At 44.7% G+C, this 16,002-nt stretch overlaps 1 protein-coding gene across 4 annotated transcripts in view; it reads right to left on the bottom strand.

Moving 5' to 3' along the window:
• LOC115137254 (sema domain, immunoglobulin domain (Ig), short basic domain, secreted, (semaphorin) 3Fb) overlaps positions 1 to 16,002 on the bottom strand; it is a 95,093-nt gene that overhangs the window by 20,149 nt on the left and 58,942 nt on the right. For 2 of the 4 annotated variants that reach the window (XM_029673471.2, XM_065027830.1), the window contains exons 6-7: positions 9,755 to 9,844; positions 7,836 to 7,929 (exon numbers count right to left, since the gene is read on the bottom strand). In XM_029673471.2, the coding sequence (XP_029529331.1) occupies positions 7,836 to 7,929; positions 9,755 to 9,844 (184 nt within the window). The remainder of the gene's footprint in view (positions 1 to 7,835; positions 7,930 to 9,754; positions 9,845 to 16,002) is intronic. The other 2 variants (XM_029673487.2, XM_065027839.1) reach the window with 1 other exon arrangement.

Below are 16,002 nucleotides of genomic sequence, written 5' to 3'. Positions count from 1 at the left end.
AACCTGTTCTCAACCAGCCTACCTGGCTGGTTGGGTGGGGTTATCAGGACAACAGGGGCTCAGGGCAAACAACTAAACTACTAGTATGTACTAACTAGCAGTTAGTACAGGCAGTTTTGTAATACCTGTGGCAATCGAAAACGCCTAAACTGCCAAAACCTGACAAACCAGAGGCCACCTCACTAAGATCTAACTTTGCCCTGCGAGAGAAACCGCATTGGCAGGCAACAATGGCGGGCATCGCCCGCCAATTTTGTCGTAATAGCTGAGGATTCAAGACTTAATTTGCTAGAATGGATGCGAAATTGGACAACAACCACACTCTAGTTATTTCTCAAGGCGGATCGTCAACCTTGAAGCAGCTGCTGAAAATACCTGGGTCTAAACACTAGAAACGTCAAGCTGAAGAGAGACATTGAAATGCAATTTAAAAATATATAATCTTTATTTAACTAGGCAAGTCAGTTAAGAACAAATTCTTATCTACAATGACAGCCTACCCCAGCCAAACGAGGCAGACGCTGGGCCAATTGTGCACCACCCTATGGAACTCCCAATCACAGCCGGATATTATGCTGTCTGGATTTGAACCAGGTACTGCACTGACACCTCTTGCACTGGGATGCAGTATCTTAGACCACTGCAACACTCCACTACCCTAATGGTGAGGGTAATGGACCTAGACGGGCGCAGTAGGAACCAGAATGTGAGGATTGTGAATTTACCCGAAAAGACAGAAATGGACACACATCCCACTGCTTTTTTCTCCAAGTTCTTCGTGGAGGTCCTAGGGGAAGATGTTTTCCCCTCTCCTCCGGAGCTAGACAGGGCCCACCACAGCCTCATTCAGAAGCCTGGACCAGGCCAGAAGCCTCGTGCTGTCATTGTTTGCTTCCACCGTTACCAAACTAAGGACCTTGTGTTGTTGACTGCACGGGTGAAGGGGCCCCTGAAATACCATGGGCACACTGTACGCTTCTATGAGAACTACAGCCAATAATAGGAGGGCTGAGCTCAAAGATGCCATGTCCAAGCTCTACGAACGTGGCCTCCGACCCTCCCTCTTCTACCCTGCCCAGTTGAGAATCACCCAAAACGTAGAAGTGGTGTGGCTGCACTCTGCCGTGGAGTCCGACAGATTCATGGAACTTGCAGAAAAATCCACTAGGGAGTAGAAGACTTGGAAAACTATGGCCGAAAAAGTTTGCCCTGAGTTGCCACCGACTAGCTGGGCTACAACACTGGCTAGTTTGGCTGAGACTGGCTTTGCTACCAAACCACAAAACTTTTTGGAGACAAAGGTACGGGACCTTCAGTTCATTATTGTCTGTTTAACCTGTTAGTCCTATAGGGGCAGTATTTCATTTTTGGATAAAAAGACGTGCCCGTTTTAAGCGCAATATTTTGTCACGAAAAGATGCTCGAATATGCTTGGAATTGATAGCTTTGGAAGGAAGACAGTCTTACGTTTCCAGAAATGCAAAGATTTTCACTGTGAGTCCCTTAGAACAAATGTTTCGGGCAAAACCAAGATGTATGACCGACCAGGAAATGCACAGGATTTCTGAGGCTACGTTTTCCATGATCGCCTTATATGGCTGTGAATGCGACAGGAATCAACGGACTCTTTCTCTTGTTTCCCCAAGGTCTCTGCAGCATTGTGACGTATTTGTAGGCATATCATTGGAAAATTGACCATAAGAGACTACATTTACCAGGTGTCCCGCTAGGTGGCTGCGTGGCAATTGGTGCGCAAAAGTCAGGTCCCGGTATTTTTCCATTCAAATCTCAGAACAAACCAGGCTACAAGGACGGTGCTTTCAACGGAGAGAAATATGACAAACCACCTTCAGGATTGATTCAAACAACGTTTTCCATGTTTCAGTCAATATTATGGAGTTAATTCGGAAAAAAGTTCGACATGTAGGTGACTGAATTTTCGGTTAGTTTCGGTAGCCATATGCATAGTAACAAAAGGGAACGATGTGTCCTACACAAGAATCTTTCAGGAAAAACTGGACATCTGCTATGTAACTGAGAGTCTCCTCATTGAAACATCTGAAAGTTCTTCAAAGGTAAATTATTTTATTTGATTCCTTGGCTGGTTTTTGTGAATATGTTGCATGCTAAATGCTAATGCTAACGCTAAGCTAGCTATCACCACTCTTACACAAATTAGTGATTTTCTCTGGTTCTAAAGCATATTTTGAAAATCTGAGACGACAGGATTGTTAAGAAAAGGATAAGCTTGAGAACAGGCATATTTATTTCGTTTCATTTGCGATTTTTAAAAATCGCTAATGTTGCGTTATGCTAATGAGCTTGAGGCTGTAGTAACGATACCGCATGCGGGATGGGGCGGACTAAGAGGTTAAGCTAATGGATGTAGGCCTTTCCCCGACTAAAAAAAAATATTGGTCGTCCAGGAGTCATCTATTCTTTCGACCAATCGATTGGTCAAAATGTTTAAATGTGTATTTTTCCATATATGTTTTAATCAAATCAACTATATGCACTGAGCTTGTCTGATGCTTTAAGCACACTATTTGATGAAATAGTACAGTACTTCCGGCGCCGACAGAGATGGCCGCCTCGCTTCGCGTTCCTAGGAAACTATGCAGTTTTTTGTTTTTTCACGTGTTATTTCTTACATTGGTACCCCAGGTCATCTTAGGTTTCATTACATACAGCCGAGAAGAACTACTGAACATAAGAGCAGCGTCAACTCACCATCAGTACGACCAAGAATATGATTTTCGCGAAGCGGATCCTGCGTTCTGCCTTTCACCCAGGACAACGGAATGGATCCCAGCCGGCGACCCCAAAAAACGACTTTGAAAAAGGGGAAAACGAAGCGGTCTTCTGGTCAGACACCGGAGACGGGCACATCGTGCACCACTCCCTAGCATTCTCCTCGCCAATGTCCAGTCTCTTGACAACAAGGTTGATGAAATCCGAGCAAGGGTAGCATTCCAGAGGGACATCAGAGACTGTAACGTTCTTTGCTTCACGGAAACATGGCTCACTAGAGAGACGCTATCGGAGACGGTGCAGCCAGCTGGTTTCTCCACGCATCGCGCCGACAGAAACAAACATCTTTCTGGTAAGAAGAGGGGCGGGGGCGTATGCTTTATGGTTAACGTGACGTGGTGTGGCCACAACAACATACAGGAACTCAAGTCCTTCTGTTCACCTGATTTAGAATTCCTCACAATCAAATGTAGGCCGCATTATCTACCAAGGGAATTATCTTCGATTATAATCACAGCCGTATATATTCCCCCCCAAGCAGACACATCGATGGCTCTGAACGAACTTTATTTGACTCTTTGCAAACTGGAATCCATATATCCGGAGGCTGCATTCATTGTAGCTGGGGATTTTAACAAGGCTAATCTGAAAACAAGACTCCCTAAATTTTATCAGCATATCGATTGCGCAACCAGGGCGGGAAAAACCTTGGATCATTGCTATTCCAACTTCCGCGACGCATATAAGGCCCTGCCCCGCCCTCCTTTCGGAAAAGCTGACCACGACTCCATTTTGTTGATCCCTGCCTACAGACAGAAACTAAAACAAGAAGCTCCGCGCTGAGGTCTGTTCAACGCTGGTCCGACCAATCTGATTCCACACTCCAAGACTGCTTCCATCACGTGGACTGGGATATGTTCCGTATTGCGTCAGACGACAACATTGACGAATACGCTGATTCGGTGTGCGAGTTCATTAGAACGTGCGTTGAAGATGTCGTTCCCATAGCAACGATTAAAACATTCCCAAACCAGAAACCGTGGATTGATGGCAGCATTCGCGTGAAACTGAAAGCGCGAACCACTGCTTTTAATCAGGGCAAGGTGACTGGAAACATGACCGAATACAAACAGTGTAACTATTCCCTCCGCAAGGCAATCAAACAAGCTAAGCGTCAGTATAGAGACAAAGTAGAATCTCAATTCAATGGCTCAGACACAAGAGGTATGTGGCAGGGTCTACAGTCAATCACGGATTACAAAAAGAAAACCAGCACCGTCACGGACCAGGATGTCTTGCTCCCAGGCAGACTAAATAACTTTTTTGCCCGCTTTGAGGACAATACAGTGCCACTGACACTGCCCGCAACTAAAACATGCGGACTCTCCTTCACTGCAGCCAACGTGAGGAAAACCCTGGGTCTCGACCCCGCCCTGTGCAACTGGGTACTGGACTTCCTGACGGGCCGCCCCCAGGTGGTGAGGGTAGGCAACAACATCTCCACCCCGCTGATCCTCAACACTGGGGCCCCACAAGGGTGCGTTCTGAGCCCTCTCCTGTACTCCCTGTTCACCCACGACTGCGTGGCCACGCACGCCTCCAACTCAATCATCAAGTTTGCAGACGACACAACAGTGGTAGGCTTGATTACCAACAACGACGAGACGGCCTACAGGGAGGAGGTGAGGACCCTCGGAGTGTGGTGTCAGGAAAATAACCTCACACTCAATGTCAACAAAACTAAGGAGATGATTGTGGACTTCAGGAAACAGCAGAGGGAACACCCCCCTATCCACATCGATGGAACAGTGGTGGAGAGGGTAGTAAGTTTTAAGTTCCTCGGCGTACACATCACAGACAAACTGAATTGGTCCACCCACACAGACAGCATCGTGAAGAAGGTGCAGCAGCGCCTCTTCAACCTCAGGAGGCTGAAGAAATTCGGCTTGTCACCAAAAGCACTCACAAACTTCTACAGATGCACAATCGAGAGCATCCTGTCGGGCTGTATCACCGCCTGGTACGGCAACTGCTCCGCCCACAACCGTAAGGCTCTCCAGAGGGTAGTGAGGTCTGCACAACGCATCACCGGGGGGCAAACTACCTGCCCTCCAGGACACCTACACCACCCGATGTTACAGGAAGGCCATAAAGATCATCAAGGACAACAACCACCCGAGCCACTGCCTGTTCACCCCGCTATCATCCAGAAGGCGAGGTCAGTACAGGTGCATCAAAGCTGGGACCGAGAGACTGAAAAACAGCTTCTATCTCAAGGCCATCAGACTGTTAAACAGCCACCACTAACATTGAGTGGCTGCTGCCAACACACTGACTCAACTCCAGCCACTTTAATAATGGGAATTGTTGGGAAATGATGTAAAATATATCACTAGCCACTTTAAACAATGCTACCTAATATAATGTTTACATACCCTACATTATTCATCTCATATGTATACGTATATACTGTACTCTATATCATCTACTGCATCCTTATGTAATACATGTATCACTAGCCACTTTAACTATGCCACTTTGTTTACATACTCATCTCATATGTATATACTGCACTCAATACCATCTACTGTATCTTGCCTATGCCGCTCTGTACCATCACTCATTCATACATCTTTATGTACATATTCTTTATCCCCTTACACTTGTGTCTATAAGGTAGTAGTTTTGGAATTGTTAGCTAGATTACTTGTTGGTTATTACTGCATTGTCGGAACTAGAAGCACAAGCATTTCGCTACACTCGCACTAACATCTGCTAACCATGTGTATGTGACAAATAACATTTGATTTGATTTGATTTGATTAAGACGCAATTGATTTGATTGTGGCGGGCCGGACTCAGAATTGCTGTGCTGTGTTAAACAAAGTGAAAGCGAGTGACTGTGTGACAAGCACCCGTTATCTCTCCTTCCTCCCTGCTGCAGCGACCACCACTGTGTCTTTTTTTGTCGTTAGCTGTAATCGTTCTAATTGTGCGTTGTGACAATGTCAAGCACTAAGTTGTAATCGTTCCCATATTAAGCACCTTTTATTTTGGCTAATCTACGGTGGTAAGAAAAGGTATGTGAACCCTTTGCTAATTACCTGGGCCCAGTCAGAGTCCTGACCTCAACCCGATTGAGATGCTGTGGCATGACCTCAAGAGAGCAGTTCACACCAAACATCCCAAGAATATTGCTGAACTGAAATAGTTTTGTAAAGAGGAATTGGTCCAAAATTCCTCCTGACCATTGTGCAGGTTTGATCCGCAACTACAGAAAACATTTGGTTGAGGTTATTTCTGACAAAGGAGGATCAACCAGTTATTGAATGCAAGGGTACACATACTTTTTACACCCTGCACTGTGAATGTTTACACAGTGTGTTCAATAAAGACATGATCATTATTTGTGTGTTATTATTTTAAGCAGACTGTGTTTGTCTATAGTTGTGACCTTGATGAAGAACAGATCAAATTTTATGACCAATTTATGCAGAAATCCAGGTATTTCCAAAGGGTTCACATACTTTTTCTTGCCACTGTACATTAGGTTTGATTGTTGTTGTTTTCCCCTGTATTGGCCTGACTGACTATGACTATGTAGTTACATCCAATCGCTGTACCCACATGGCTAATAATACTCTTTCTTTTTGACAATACTCATTCATTGTGTGTTGTGATAATGCCATGTAAATCAGCTGATAATGACGCTGACCACCCCAAAAAATTCTGGACACTCACAACCTCACCTCACCGAACCTGTTGATTGATCTTTTTGGCGTCACCCCAGAAGAGTTGTGTTTCCCAAAACTACAATGAGACACAAGAACCTTTGCCTCCGTTCTGGCGCGACATGTTTTTGTTATTGTTGCCGAATTGGAAGGAGACTGCCCCACCCTCTCATGTGTGGTGGTTGAGAGACATTATGTTCTTTCTAAAGGGTGGAGGGAGGGTGAACCGTGGGACTGAAGTGACAGCCAGGAAGGATCTTACTATCTTCCCGGTGGGTGGGAACTGGGGATGTGGGGTTGGGCTGGGATAGTGGGAAGGAAAGTTACAATTTTTTCTTATTTTTTCACACATTCTATGACTACATTTGACCATTTGTAACCTTAAAAAAATGTCCCAAACTATGACAATATATACTCAAATGTTTCTCCTGATTGGTATCAATAAAACATTTTTAACACAAAGTAGTCTCCAGTTCTCAATTCCTGCCATCAGTCACCCATAGCTGATGCTAACTGGTGGAGATGGGGGGTGGGGCGGCGGGGTAATTGGTCTCAGAAGACAACAGTCCCTTGGTTTCCTGGTTCCGCCCTGGTCAGCTGGCAGTATGCTACACTGACAATTTATACGGACTATTCCACCCCACAGAGTCAGAATCAACTTACATTGGTGGCAACTGTGAGGTCTGGCCCTGGCTGACTGATCTTGAGTGGCAGACGGAGAACGCTCTACTACCTCATAAACACCAATATCATAAACATCACATCATGAAGTTACCAGAAACCAAACATGTTGCAAGGTGTCATGTGATTGCTCCTCGAACTTGGGCCAGGTAAGCAAAATATTGGATTTCTCATGAAGGTAAATGACCACAACAAATCATGTGAATATGTTCTTGGGTATTTTTCCATTGGAAGTCACGAAACCAGGATGGAAAGGATTGGCTTATTAAAACAGTGAACCCAGTGGTATGTGTCCAGACTGCCCACAGCTCTTTCAATCCTAACAAAGCAAAATGCCTTCTGATTTTATCATGAGAGATGAGATGACCATTCCACTCTGATCTATCTCGTGGGAAATAGGCACAGAATGGAAAAGGACACTGTCTGGACATAACTTAGGCATTGAAACATTTTTTAAGTGTGCCAAAAGCAAAATTGGCCATTAAGTTGAGGATAGAGGAGGTGGCCATTTTTAGTAGTGGGAAATAAAAGGAGGCGTACACAGGGGACATGGCCTCAAGGTCCCTCAGAGTCACTGAGAGAGCCATGGGGACGGACTGGATGATCTGGGACTGGACTGGGGACCTCTCCAGCCATTCTCCAGCCATGTGGCCGAGTGTAGATGATACTCACTGATCAAAGCTGAGACGCTGTTGAGCTTTGGGTCGTAGGAGCACTTTCCTTTCCCAGACTCCACTTTGCCCGGCTCCAAATGCCATATGTATTCCTGAAATAGAAAAATCATAAGAAAGAAGCGATACATTCATAGTGCTCTTCATCATGTCACAGTAATTCCCTAGTGGAGGGGAAATGAGGCAGTGCAATATGTTTCCAGTAGGTCCTCTGGGGCCTATAAGGCATTGTGGTTTCAGAGGATGAAACATAGAATAATGAGAGTTCCTTCATACAGAAAAAATTTCAATTCAACTCTTCTAAATCCATCCATAGTGCACTAGAAGGACTGGGGGAATAATGCGTCAAAAGCTGTTCTTTCTGCACAGAAATGTCTCCTATGCCAAATGTCTCTCATCCCCTCTTGATTATAACTGTTTATGTACCCCTACTGCTGCTGACACCTGCAATCCTGCTCAGTGAAAACACTTCCTGGATGGATGCTGGATGACTGATGCTCATGACTCCTGGTATCTCTATACGCAGCACTGAAAGGTCATTGGCAGGTATTTGCATTTGCGGGTGGGACCAGCCAATGGCATGCAATGACATAGCCTTGCCACAAGCCAGAACAAACCAAATCCCCCAAACCCTCGCTCTTCAATCGAGGAAGAAGGGGAGCAGAGACGAAGACATCTCTGTCCTTGTCCGTCAACAACCGAGCAGGAGAAAGTGAGGTGCTTGCCAAAGTTATTCTCCACTGGCTCCTACGTGCACCTTTATGAGACTCCCTCTCACCTTTGTTTAAAATCAACCGCACATGTAAATCTGAAGGTGTTGGCAGCTCCGTGCAAGAGATGCCAGATGTTGACATGCACCAAGTCACCAACGGTTACATGCGCCAAGGGATATTCTCTGAACATGTTTTTAAACCTTTATGAAAGATTTGACCCTTCAGAGGATTAAGTGTTGCATGCAACACATTCAAAACATAAGGCTGAAAACATGATGGCCCTGTCATTTCAAAGGGTTCAGAGTTCCTTCCTGTGCTGCGAATGGTGGGAGAGCACAAACATTCAAGTAATGCTCAGCTATGTGGGTCTATTATTTCCTTTCTGCTTTAGTAGTTGGACACAGTCGACTGGTGTTTGTCCTGAACCAACGGTAGTGTGAGAGGGTCAGACATTAACCGTGTGAGACCTGTGAGAGGGGTTGGCCCGCATTCCTACAGAGGGAGGGGGGGGGGGTAAAGAAATGGAGGATGGGGCATGCTGTGCCCTCTAAGACAAGTGACAAGACAATGTGAGGAGGAGAGGAAAGTTACTCATTTATCTATCACAAATGAAACATGTATATTTGATTGTGTACTGTATCAACATGTTCTGTGACCTTGTGTAGCAAATCACAAAATGCTGGGCTTCCATCTCTCTCATGCATAAGAAGCAGGCAACGCAAATACTGACAAATCAGTTCAACAAACACACACAGAGAGAGAACGAGAAAGAGAGGGAGAGAGCGCTCAGAAAGTGAGGCTTACACAAAAATGGACAGATGAACAACGAGAGCAACGGATAACACAAACATGATGGATGAAACTTAAAATGGACAGGGTCTAGAGAAGAGATGCGTAGCCATGAGGAGATAAGCGATCCACTTCACTAGACACCCAACAGAGTGGGACAATTCAACTGATAAAGACAGAACAGAAATGCTTCAAGACACAGAATGAGCACAGACAGAACTGAGGGGTCGGGAGACATGCACAGCCCTCCCCTACAGGGAGACAGAGAGAGAGTGAGAGACAAAGGCATGGCATGTTGGCTGAGTCCCATAGTGGGTCTCCCCAGCCCATAAACGTAAGGTTCAGGGGCAGACAGGCAGGCAGGCAGGCAGACGTGCCCATGCTAGTGATGGGCACCTGACCCAGACCCACGTCCCACCTTTAGTCCCAGTGTTTCGGACACATCGTTTGGTTGGGCCGCGCGGCTAGCCCTCCCTCCGGTCTGGGGCATCTGCAGGTGCATGGCGGCCTAAAACAGGAGACAGCGACACATTCTAGATGTTACGCACCTGCAGTAGGTGGGACCTGACGTGAGCTCAGTAAGTCTGTAAACTGGTCTGGGACTGACGTAACTACATGACTGTTTCAATAATGTAATTTGGAAAGCCTGTGGGTAAAATGTGTGGACATCTTATCCTCTACATTCTCTGTGCAAGGAATGCCTGTGTGGCTCAACTTCACCAGATGGTGTGAAAATCATCAATATTAGTTCTGTACCATGTGGTTGAGTCAATACAGTCTCTCACAGTATGGTACATACATTAAATCCTGGCCTGAGCCACCGCCAAGAACCAACATTTGGCTTTTAAGACAATACTAGCTATCATAGCCCCGTGTAGGCTAATATATATCCTTTAGGTATTTAGAAAGGAAATGATCTACAACTGAGTGAATAGTACGTGTCTGAATAACGTCTGAAAAAGAAAGAATGATGGTACTAAATCTGTGTGTGTGTGTATGTGTGTGTGTATGTGTGTGTGTGTGTGTGTGTGTGTGTGTGTGTGTGTGTGTGTGTGTGTGTGTGTGTGTGTGTGTGTGTGTGTGTGTGTGTGTGTGTGTGTGTGTGTGTGTGTGTGTGTGTATATACATCTACATGAGACAATGAGAACAGTAGATTTCTGGCAATGAGCAGCATTTCGCCTTCTCCTGGCTTCCTGTCTGGAAAAGCTGTGTGTATGGTGGTGTACCATTTCACATCTCTGCTCCCATACTTAACTCCAGACCAGCAGAGAGAGAGAGAGAGGGGACTCATGGGAAGAGTCTGACCTGTCTGTTTAATATGAAGGGGAAAATAAAAGCCATCTCATTACTGTACTATAACTAGAACATTCCACTGGCACCCCATAACGGGAGCTCTCAACTTCTCATATGGTGAGGACTGGAGGCTGAGGGAGCATAGCGGGAGCAGGCCAACTGAGAATCACACAGGGCTTCTAGAGCTATGAGTGGATGGACGGATGGATGGATGGATAGATGTAGGGATGGATGCCCTTTGTTAGTAACGGTCATATGGATCCACATTAAATAGCAGAGGGGTAAAGTACTCCATGGTGGTGATGCCTGGCTCTACGAAACTCAAGACCTCCATTTAAAGAGTGAGAATTAACATTCAGCGCCGTAACAGTAAAGGTGAGAAGTAACGCTGGGGACGACAGTTGTGAAGACTGAGACTCCAATGGCTGCTTAGGCCTGGGGCTGGAGATGAAGCAGTGGGGGGTAGAGGGGGGTAGAGGATGTGGAAAGGTAGGAATGAAGGTAGGATGGTGAGAGAAATGTAGAGAGAGAAAGAGAGATGTGGGGATGAAGAGAGAGAGAGAGCGAGAGAGAGAGAGAGAGAGAGAGAGAGAGAGAGAGAGAGAGAGAGAGAGGGAGGGAGAGAGGGAGGGAGGGAGGGAGAGTAAATGTGGAGATGATCTCTACAGCTCAGAGGCGACTTTTCACTTGGCTGGTGATTTTAATCCAGGGAAACTGAAATCCGTTTTACCAAATTTTTACCAGCATGTCTCCTGTGCAAAGAAACACATACAAGGCCCTCCCTTGCCCTCCCTTTGGCAAATCAGACCATAACTATATACTGCGTCCTGCTTACATGCAAAAACTCTTAACAGGAAGTACCAGTGACGTGCTCAATATGGAAATGGTTTAATGAAGCGGATGCTAAACTACAGGACTGTTTCAGAAGCACAGACTTAGAATATGTTCCAGGATTCATCTGATAACATTGAGGAGTTTACCACATCAGTCACTGGCTTCATTAATAAGTGCATTGACGAGGTTGTCCCCACAGTGACTGTACATATCCCAACCAGAAGCCATGGATTACAGCAGTGGTTCCCAAACTAGAGATCGCGACCCAATGTGGTGTCACCTGATATGAAAATGGGGTCACGGGTGAATTTCCAAAATCTACCCCCAAAAAATACATATGTATTATAATATTGTCTTTGTATCTAAAAAAGCATTGTAATGTGGCTAACCTTAAAAATCTAAATCAAAATTATTCAAATCTAAAAGACTAAATGTCACACCCTGATCTGTTTCACCTGTCCTTGTGATTGTCTCCACCCCCTCCAGGTGTCGCTTATTTTCCCTGGTGTATTTATCCCTGTGTTTCCTGTCTCTCTGTGCCAGTTCGTCTTGTATGTTCAAGTCAACCAGCATGTTTTCCCGTGCTCCTGCTTTTCTATTCTCTTCTACTAGTCCTCCCGGTTTTGACCTTTGCTTGTTTTTCTGGACTCCATTCCCACCTGCCTGACCATTCTGCCTGCCCTGACCTCGAGCCTGCCTGCCATTCTGTACCTCTAGAACTCTGAACTGGTTTTGACCTTTTGCATGTCTTCGACCATTCTCTTGCCTACCCCTTTTGGATTGTTAATAAACATCTTGGACTCTAACCATCTGCATCCTGTGTCTGCATCTGGGTCTCACCTTGTGCCTTTATAGGAAAAGGCCTTACTTGTTGCACTTGAATCATTCCCATGGTGAATGGCTAGGCCAGCTACGCTATGAAGCCACACACTATTGCAGAGACTTTGATATTACCGGACGCAATTGATATGGTGAAAACAATGTGTGCGGAGGCAGAGGCACAGAAACTCACATCAATATCATTCTGAGAACACTGTTAAACACAGAATTTTTGCTATTGCAATCAAGAGGAAACTGACTGAACAACTCAAACTCCCCAGCTTATGCTCTCCAAATGGATGTTAGCTGTGAGGGCCGAGATGCCCATGCATTTGTATTTGTATTTACTATGGATCTCCATTAGCTGCTGCCAAAGAGGCACCTGCTCTTCCTGGGGTCCAGCAAAATTAAGGCAGTTTATACAATTTTAAAAACATTACAATACATTCCCAGATTTCACAACACACTGTGTGCCCTCAGGCCCCTACTCCACCACTACCACATATCTACATTACTAAATCTGTGTGTGTGTGTGTGTGTGTGCCAATGTTTGTGTTGCTTCACAGTCCCCGCTGTTCCATAAGGTGTTTTTTTAATCTATTTTCTTTTTATCTAACTTTGCTGCTTGCGTCAGTTACTTGATGTGGAATAGAGTTCCATGTAGTCAGGGCTCTATGTAGTACTGTGCTCCTCCCATAGGCTGTTTCTGGACTTGGGGACTGTGAAGAGAACTCTGGTGGCATGTCTTGTGGGGTAGGCATTAGAGGTCGATCTCTAGTATGCATGGGTGTCCGAGCTGTGTGCCAGTAGTTTAGACAGACAGCTCGGTGGATTCAACATGTCAATACCTCTCATAAATAAAAGTAGTGATGAAGTCCAATCTATTCCTCCACTATAAACCAGAAGAGAATGACATGCATATTATTAATATTAGCTCTCTGTGTACATCCAAGGGCCAGCTATGCTGCCCTGTTCTGAGCCAATTGCAATTTTCCTAATCCTTTTTTTGTGGCACCTGACCACACAACTGAACAGAAGTCAAGGTGCGACAAAACTAGGGCCTGTAGGACCTGCCTTGTTGATAGTGTTGTTAAGAAGGCAGAGCATCGCTTTATTATAGACAGACTTCTCCCCATCTTAGCTACTACTGCATCAATATGTTTTGACCATAACTGTTTACAATCTCGGGTTACTCCAAGCAGTTTAGTCATCTCAACTTGCTCAATTTCCACATTATTTATTACAATATTTAGTTGAGGTTTAGGGTTTAGTGAGTGTTTTGTTCCAAATACAATGCTTTTAGTTTTCGAAAATATTTAGGGATAACTTAGCTCTTTGTGTGTTGCAGTCATTTCAGTCACTGTCCTAGCTGACATGAATAGTGTTGAGTCATCCGCATACATAGACAAACTGGCTTTACTCAAAGTTAGTGGCATGTTGTTAGTAAAAATTGAAAAAAGCAAGGGGCCTAAACAGCTACCTTGGGGAATTCCTGGTTCTAACTGGATTATATTTGAGAGACTGGTCAGCTATTTGAGCCAGTAAAGGGGGATTTACTATTCTTGGGTAGCAGAAGGACTTTAGCTTCCCTCCAGGCCTGAGGGCACATGCTCTCTAGTCGGTTTAAATTGAAGATGTGACAAATAGGAGTGGCAAAATCATCTGCTATTATCTTCAGTAATTTTCCATCCAGATTGTCAGACCCCGGTGGCATTGAGTTTTGTTCGATATATATGTCGGGGGATGCTATTCACGAAGACATATAGTTCTGTCTCACGATTCCCGAGCATTAAATGGCACGGGATGTTCAGTGTGCTATGTTGACGAAAAACAGATTCTATGGGATTAAATGGTGGGCTTTTACACAGATGTGGCTCCATCTACGGTGGGATGGTGGGCAGGCCTCTGCACTCTAGTTATGAATATGTATGTCTTCCTCTGACCAATGGATGCATTGTATGATACACCGAGAGCAACTGGTGGCAAAAGAGCTGAGCACAGAACTAGGAAATATACTGTAGCAGATAACTTAAATTGTAAACTACATCAAACCACACCCACTGTGCTCACGCAAAACTATGTGGAAATGTGGGATCAGAGAATGACAATGATCTATTTCATACCAAGGCTTGGTGGTTATCTAGGGCGAGTGTTTGAAAGATGTTTCGCGATGAGAGAGGAACTGTTATTCACAATATACAGTTGAAGTCGGGAAGTTTACATACACTTGGGTTGGAGTCATTAAAACTCGTTTTCAACCACTCCACCGTTTTTTTGTTAACAAACTATAGTTTTGGAAAGTCGGTTAGGACATCTACTTTGTTCATAACACAAGTCATTTTTATACTTTATACTTCCCTGTATCACAATTCCAGTGGGTCAGAAGTTTACATACACTAAGTTGACTGTGCCTTTAAACAGCTTGGAAAATTCCAGAAAATTAAGTCACGGCTCTAGAAGCTTCTGAAAGGCTAATTGATATCATTTAGTCAATTGGAGGTGTACCTGTGGATGTATTTCAAGGCCTACCTTCAAACTCAGTGCCTCTTTGCTTGACCACGTGGGAAAATCAAAAGAAATCAGCCTGATTTTGTAGACCTCCACAAGTCTTGTTTATCTTTCAGAGCAATCTCCGGCTGTGTGGTCCCATGACCATTTCACTTAGCCATACCGCTCAGGAAGGAGATGCGTTCTGTCTCCTTGAGATGAACGTACTTTGGTGCGAAAAGTTCAAATCAATCCCAGAACAACAGCAAAGGACCTTGTGAAGATGTTGGAGAACACAAGTACAAAAGTATCTATATCCACAATAAAATGAGTCCTATATCAACATAACCTGAAAGGCTGCTCAGAAAGGAAGAAGCCACTGCTCCAAAACCGCCATAAAAAAGCCAGACTACGGTTTGCAAGTGCACATGGGGACAAAGATCATACTTTTGGATGAATGTCCTCTGGTCTGATGAAACAAAAATAGAACTGCTTGGCCATAATGACAATTGTTATGTTTAGAGGAAAAGGGGGAGGCTTGCAAGCCGAAGAACACCATCCCAACCGTGAAGCACGGGGGTGGCAGCATCATGTTGTGGGGGTGCTTTGCTGCAGGAGGGACTGGTGCAATTCACAAAATAGATGGCATCATGAGGTAGGACAATTATGTGGATATATTGAAGCAACATCTCAAGACATCAGTCAGGAAGTGAAAGCTTGGGTCTTCCAAATGGACAATGACCCCAAGCACACTTCCAAAGTTGTGGCAAAATGCTTAAGGACAGCAAAGTCAAGGTAGTGGAGTGGCCATCACAAAGCCCTGACCTCAATCCTATAGAAAATTTGTGGGCAGAACTGAAAAAGCGTGTGCGAACAAGGAGGCCTACAAACCTGACTCATTTACACCAGCTCTGTCAGGAGGAATGGGCCAAAATTCACCCAACTTATTGTGGGAAGCTTGTGGAAGGCTAACTGAAATGTTTGACCCAAGTTAAACAATTTAAAGGCAATGCTATCAAATACTAATTGAGTGTATGTAAACTTCTCAACCACTGGGAACGTGATGAAAGAAATACAAGCTGAAATAAATCACTCTCTCTACTATTATTGTGACATTTCACATTCTTAAAATAAAGTGGTGATCCTAACTGACCTAAAACAGGGAATTTGTACTCGGATTAAATGTCAGGAATTGTGAAAAACTGAGTTTAAATGTATTTGGCTGAGGTCTAT

Source organism: Oncorhynchus nerka, linkage group LG2 (genome assembly GCF_034236695.1).
Source record: "Oncorhynchus nerka isolate Pitt River linkage group LG2, Oner_Uvic_2.0, whole genome shotgun sequence".
Taxonomy (NCBI): domain Eukaryota; kingdom Metazoa; phylum Chordata; class Actinopteri; order Salmoniformes; family Salmonidae; genus Oncorhynchus; species Oncorhynchus nerka.
The sequence above is the reverse complement of the archived record's forward strand: the minus strand, read 5'-3'. Positions and strand labels throughout refer to the sequence as shown.